We start from the raw sequence: 7,038 nt of genomic DNA, 5'->3' as shown, positions 1-7,038 counted from the left end.
CCTAAGTAGATATTATTTTCTTAAAAATAAAAAATAAAAAAGAAATTGGTCATTATTTTTTTCTCCTGAATTTTAGAAAAAAAAATTCACTTACTATCAGGAAAATGTTAAGGATTTATATCCTTAACAAAGAACACAAAAAAAATATCTAATATTTTTCTAAAATAAAATATACTTATGTCTCCGAAGCTTAAAAAAAGAAGAAAAGTAGGTCCAAAAAATCTAGTATAGACTAATGAAAACACCATGATTAAATGCATAATTACAAAGGTCAAAGTCATAGTTATAGCTCCCATCATCAAATAGATATCTTACGTATTTTATTTTATCAAAGAAAAAAAAAATAACTTGAATAATTGAGACTTTAAATTCAAGGAAATATACTTTGATAATATTCTTATTTGTTGTTTCCATCAACTCAATCCAATGTAACATCCAGATTAGCACGAAGTGAACCGAATGAGATGGACCAAAAAAAAATAAAATTTATAAACATAAGGCTTTAATTAAAGAATGCTATATGCCGCACCATAATTCTATGGTTATTTTACTATGCTGATGTGGTATTATTAATTCACCCCAGATCAGTCATTGTTAAAAGAAAGAAGAATACTTTTTTTGCATTTTGACATCACAATGGCATTGTACGTTGTACGTTGTGGAGTAGAGTGAAGAAAGATACAGAGACAGACACATGGCAATGGAGTCTCCCTTCAAGGCTGGCATACTGAAGGGGAAGGTGGCGCTGTTGACAGGAGGAGGGTCAGGAATCGGGTATGAGATATCGTATCAATTGGGGAGACATGGAGCCTCTATTGCCATCATGGGCCGCCGTAGCCAAGTCCTTCAAGCTGCCGTTGACTCCCTTCGATCTCATGGAATTCCTGTAATATTATCTTTTCTTTCACTTCCCCATCCACTTTTGCAATTTCATTTGTCTATTTTAGCATTTTTCTCTACTGGGTTTGTCTCATTTCCCTGTTTTTCTCTGTCTCTGTCTCTGTCTCTCTCTTTTACGTCTGGGATGAAAGTTGGGTCCTGTTTGGTTGTTGAGAAAGGGTAGGAAAATGGAGGAAATTGTAAGCTCTCAGTACTGTTGTTTCTGAGTAATTCTAGGTGGCTTACTTGTGATTAATCACCCTTAGGCTTGTGATTAATCATTATTGAATTTTTATCACAACATTTATAGTAGGACACAGGCAAGACGCAAGTAGGCCTTCTAGAATTGCTCGTTGTTTCTTGTTCTATTACTGCTCTTATAATTTGATGAAATTCTAGTCTAAGTGTCTAACCGATGCTTTGATTTTATAGTTTTAAAAAATATAACTGAAAGCACTCAGGGTTTCCTAGTTGAATGGAGATTTCTTTTATTTTTTATTTTTGTAAAAATCTATAACTTGAAAATTCTATAGGTTTTGTAAGTGCTAGTGAAGCTTGTCATACATTGTTGGTCTTGGACATGAGAGGGGTTAACAGCTTGGCTCTCAATCTAATAGTTTTAAGATTTTGGTTCGGATGCTCATTATGGTACCACTACCTGGTTTTTGTATTCCTTGGACTTTCATTTGCAGGTTGGTGGGTCCTATGTCTGTTTTTGTTTGGCCTGCAGATACGATGTTAGAGAAATCCCACTTCAATTGGGTGTGGAGAGTGATCTGTTTCTATACTATAGTTGCTCCTCTCCACTTGATAGCTCAGTATTTTGCTGCAGAACAATCTTTTTGTGTTCTATAGGTTGTAGAATTCTTACATGTGATTGCCATTTGAAAGGAATTGCAGTGTTACTACTATGCTTTCCATTTAGCTGGATGATGATGATGTCTGGTTTCATTACTTCACCACTGAAAAATGTCTATCATTTTTGTTGCAGGCTATTGGACTAGAGGGAGATGTACGCAAAAGAGAAGATGCAGTTAGAGTTCTGGAATCAACAATTAAGCATTTTGGCAGGCTTGACATTCTTGTGAATTCTGCAGCTGGCAATTTCCTTGTAGCAGCAGAGGATCTATCTCCTAATGGCTTCCGGACAGGTTGTACCCTCAGGAGTGTGGATCAAAATATTCACATTTGATTCAATAAAAGAGTACTGGAAGATTTATTCTGTTGAATTTGATTGGATTTTTAGATCTTTTTATATTTATGTCCTTGGCTGTTTCTTAGAAGTCAGGCTAAGTTGGTATATATCAGGTTGTGAACTTGGTATCTGAGAAAGAAAACTGAAAAGTAACTTAAATGAACCATTCAGTCATTCAAAAGAAGGACAACGATTGATAGGACTTCTTTTTTTCCATTGGGAATTTTACAAGTATGACAAAAAAATTTATACTTGTTCTATTTTCTAGATCAACATGCTCATGAGGTCTTTCTTGGATGGTTCAGAAAGATAGAAAGGTTCCTGTTTCATTCCTATATGATAGGGTACAATCCTGCAGAATCAAATCTTTGAAGAAATTGGGGCCAAGTCACAGTAACGAACTCATAAACAATGTCATTTGATTGCATCAGTGAAACTGACTTTTTAACATATAATTTTCGTGGCTTGTATCAACTAATGGTTCTTCCTGTAATTTGAGTCGAGAATCTCATATTTTTATATCACATGAAATCAGTCCCTATGATGCAATGTTAAAGGAGTCTTACAGGGTTTTCAGCACATAGAAGGTTCTTAGAGGTTATAATTCAATGTTTTTTTTTTTTTTTGGATTGATTTTTGCAGTAATAGACATAGATTCTGTTGGCACTTTTACAATGTGCCGTGAAGCACTCAAGTACCTCAAGAAAGGGGGACCAGGAAAAGACATCTCTAATGGTGGAACAATCATAAATATAAGTGCAACTTTGCATTATACAGCTACTTGGTATCAAATTCATGTATCTGCGGCCAAGGTTTGTAAATTGAGTTTTCGACTTTCATAATAATTTTACTTATGGTCCCTATTCAATATCTTTACATTCTTTTCCTTTTTACCAGGCAGCAGTTGATAGCATTACGAGAAGCTTGGCATTGGAGTGGGGGACAGATTACAACATCAGAGTCAATGGGATTGCACCAGGACCCATTGAAGACACTGCTGGTACTAGTAAACTAGGACCTGAGGAAATGATGAGCACTAGACAGCACATGCCTTTATTTAAACTGGGGGAGAAATGGGATATTGCTATGGCTGCTCTATACCTTGCATCTGATGCCGGTCAGTAATCTAATTTGCTAATCTCATGCATGTCTTTGTCTTATTTTTCTTTAATCTCCTCTCTCAAAGGAGTAATTATATAGATATGTATCTTCTCATTAAATTATCGTTATTTCTCCTTGCTTGTTTATTCACTCCACAAACTCTTCTTCATTGAGTGTTATTTGATAAAAATTATGTATAGGTTGTGAAAGATTGTTCATCAAGCTAGTTTAGCAAGTTTCCACATGTTTCTAATTTTGCTTTTTGGAAAAAGTCAAAATATCACCTTATGCTTTGACCATTTTTAAAATTAAGACCTAAATTGTCATTTAAAAAAAATAAAAAATAAAAAATTTGCCACCTTTTGATTAAGGATTTACATCAGGCTTCATGCATTCTGTGAAAGTATTTAAAAGGTTCAATTCCAATGAGTTGGTAATGAAGTGGTTAAAAAATTTTATTTGGTCTGAGCATAAGCTAGGAATGATTGATAAAAACTAGTGATATCAATGATGCATGTGTCAGTATTGTTCGTAATATTTTTGTAATGAATTTACACATGCCATAATCTTTTTCAATCTGCAACAATATGTGCTTCCACTCCACTAAATTCTGCGTTCATGAATTTAAAACTCACTGTTTTCCGGCAAAAGATTTTCCGGTACTTATAGATGCTTTAGATCATTTTTAAGCTCAAGTGTTAAGACACGAAGGATTAAATTGTGTGATGCAAGGAGTTCTAGATGTTCTTCATTTGAATTCTACAATTTTAGTGGGAAAAAGAATTTTAATATCTTTTTGTAGATACCATGCTAATATAACTTGTCATTTGTTGCTTATATATAACCTTATAAATGTGTTGTAATGACTCCATTCCATAAAATCAATTGATGCTTCAACATTGGAAAATCTTGAAGTTTTGGACAAATCTTTGAAGGAAAATACATTCTCCTTTGTTTTTTCTTTCCCTTTTTTCCCATGTTGCCATAGACTGAGAATCTTATGTGCATGTCTTATGCTGTAAGGAAAATACATCAACGGAACAACATTGGTGGTTGATGGAGGAGAATGGCTGAGCAAACCCCGACATCTGCCCAAAGAGGCGGTGAAGCAGCTGTCTCGAGCAGTGGAAAGGAGGTCCAGAGCTGCACTAGTTGGGGTTCCTAAGAGCAAGCTATAACACTTCAATTTGATGATAAGGTTCAATATTAATTTTTCTGTAGAATCCAGCATTGTCATTTCTTTCAGCAAAAAATTGTTGCAATACTTTGTTTTTATTTTTTATTTTTATTTTATAATTAGTTGTTGCAATACTTACTCAATGAGGTAGTAGCTCACGATGAACATTATAGAATTACACAGATGTAATTTGGTTCCCATGCTGAACAGTATAATACTTTTCCAGATTGCTTTTCTAGTGGTACCAACATTTTGCATGTTTACCTACTACTCGAGGAATTTATTATGATGATTAAGAATACTTTAGTATAAATATTAATTTTATATTCTCAGTTTGAACTAAAAAGTAGACAGTTGGAACTAGAAGTTAGTTCCAAGTGGGTACCAATTGAGGAATTTATTAGGATGATTAAGAATACTTTAGTGAAAGTAGGCCACCTAGCTAGCTAGTCCCACAACCAGGGCCATAAGAATGTATGTGGGGCATGCATATGGGGCTCATGATGTCACATCCATCTCAAACATGATGCAACATTTTAGAATTATGTGCATAGGATCTTTTCTTTCTTTTTCGGCAAATACTCTAGCTAGGTGGCCTACTTTCACATATTTGTCCATGAATTTATCTTCTCAGTCCTGTAAAATATCAAACTCCGATGCATCTAGACCTTCAAGGTTACCATTGATGTCCTGGGGCTTGAAAGACATAAGCGCAAGGGCTCTATCATTTTTCCACATATCATATTATTGCATTGCTTATTGCACCATGTGGGACTTAAATTTTTTGGAATTTATTAATCATTTGTCACAGAGAAACAATGCATATATGAATTATTGCTTATTACTTATTTTTATGTTGTTTGTAGATGGATGAAACAATTCTTTCGACAATTACGACCACAATTGCATTTGTTCTTACTGTTGGGCTTGTAATCTTAAAAGATATTAGATCTAGGAGAGTATTATGTAGGGAACCTCATGTTAATCGAGAGTATGAAAGAGGGATTTATATGGATAGTATTCTTTATGGAAGCAGACAAGATTGTATTGACCAAATAAGAATGAGTCCTATATCTTTCTTTGAATTATTTAAAATTTTTGCTGAGAACAACCTTGTACGTGAGACCATTCACATGTCTATTAAGGAACAAGTGTTGATATTTTTACATATTATTGGGCATAATGTGAGGTTTCGAGTGGTTGGTGGAAGGTTTTATAGATCGACTAGGTCTATTCATCGATATTTTAAGGTTGTACTTGGAAGAGTCTTTACGCTATATAAACATTTAATTAAACAACTTGATAACTCTACTCCTCTGGAAATAAGGAATAGCCGAAGGTTTTACCCATACTTTAAGGTAAGTTTTAAAATTTGATTTTTTTTTTTTTTAAAAAAAAAAAATTCAAGTAATTTGTCAAATTAATGTAACTTGTATTGGTCTTCATTAGGATTGTGTTGGAGCAATAGATGGAACAATCAAAACAATCATAAATTATTTTATATTAATATTTTTATATTTTGAATAAAAATTATATTTTATAGGTAAATATAAAATATTTTAAAAAAAATTAAAAAATTGATTTTCAATACAGTTGAATAGCTAATATTAAAATTAGTAGTTTTTTTTTTTAAATTAAAAAAATTAAAAATTGTTTTTGAAAATATTTTAAAAAAAAATTGATTTTCCGTGCGCGTTGTAAACAATGTAAAATGTTTTTGGTGGAAAACATTTTCAGGAAAAATAACTTCCCTGAAAATATTTTTCGACGGAAACCATTTTAGGTCGAATTAAACGGAGCCTTAGTGAGTGAATAGCGCTCGCTAAATTGTTGAGCCGGATACAACTCATTTTGCTCTCATTTTAGCAATTCAGAAGTTATTTTGGCTAACCGAATGCTTGACACTAATTTTTATCAATTCATCATGTATTGACACTAATTTTTTCATAGAATACTTGTAGGGGATGTCACCAATCATGTCATAGAAAACTGTTTTCCCCATTTCCTATTTCATAATGCCAAAAAGGTCTTGCAATCATCTTGATTATTTTAATATGTATAATATTTAATTAAAATTAAATGGTATAATGTGGGGTTTGAACTAAAGATTATTACTTTAATATTATGTTAAATAATCAATTATCCTAAGAATTTAAATAGATAAAAAATGGTGAAATTATTTCTTTAATTAAGAGAAATATTATATACCACATTTTTATCATAAAGTTTGTTGACATGACAGTAGTATCAACCAACCCTTGACAGTACTAGTCTTAATCCAAGGGTTAGTTGAAACTACTATGTCAATATTGTGGAATAATTGTAGAATAAAAATGTTGTTTCCTACATTACTCTTCAATTAATATTCTAACACATACATATATAATAATTAAGTAATTAAATTTACTATTTTATACTAATTAGAAAATTCTAAAATAAGTTGTGACAATCCTAAGTCACTTTAGGGTATTTTAGTTGACCATTAGATTTTAATATTTATAGGGGAAACTTCAGAAAACCCCCCTGAAGTTCCAGCCGATTTGAAAAGACCCCCCTGAATTTCCAAAACTCTCATTTAAGCCCTCTGAACTTCCATTTTCTCTCACTTTGGACCCCTTTAACATTAAACTACGTCGTTTTGAATGTTTTATACCCATTTTACCCTTCCCCAAAACTACGTCGTTTT

At 32.7% G+C, this 7,038-nt stretch overlaps 1 protein-coding gene across 2 annotated transcripts; it reads left to right on the top strand.

Moving 5' to 3' along the window:
• Positions 1-640: 640 nt before the first annotated feature.
• Positions 641-5,308, top strand: LOC132170819 (peroxisomal 2,4-dienoyl-CoA reductase [(3E)-enoyl-CoA-producing]). Of its 2 annotated transcripts, XM_059581935.2 has the most exons (6): positions 641-886; positions 1,871-2,030; positions 2,717-2,886; positions 2,972-3,191; positions 4,199-4,373; positions 5,219-5,308. In XM_059581935.2, the coding sequence occupies exons 1-5, from the start codon at positions 695-697 to the stop codon at positions 4,351-4,353; spliced, it is 897 nt and encodes a 298-aa protein (XP_059437918.1). In that variant the 5' UTR covers positions 641-694; the 3' UTR covers positions 4,354-4,373; positions 5,219-5,308. The 2 variants fall into 2 exon arrangements, with proteins under 2 accessions (XP_059437918.1, XP_059437919.1); XM_059581936.2 differs by lacking the exon at positions 5,219-5,308 and having other exon boundaries at positions 4,199-4,577.
• Positions 5,309-7,038: the final 1,730 nt, after the last annotated feature.

The sequence above is a fragment of the Corylus avellana genome, chromosome 1, assembly GCF_965113065.1.
Source record: "Corylus avellana chromosome 1, dhCorAvel1.hap1.2, whole genome shotgun sequence".
NCBI lineage: Eukaryota > Viridiplantae > Streptophyta > Magnoliopsida > Fagales > Betulaceae > Corylus > Corylus avellana.
Note: the sequence above shows the minus strand (reverse complement) of the source record. Positions and strands in the feature narration are given on the sequence as shown.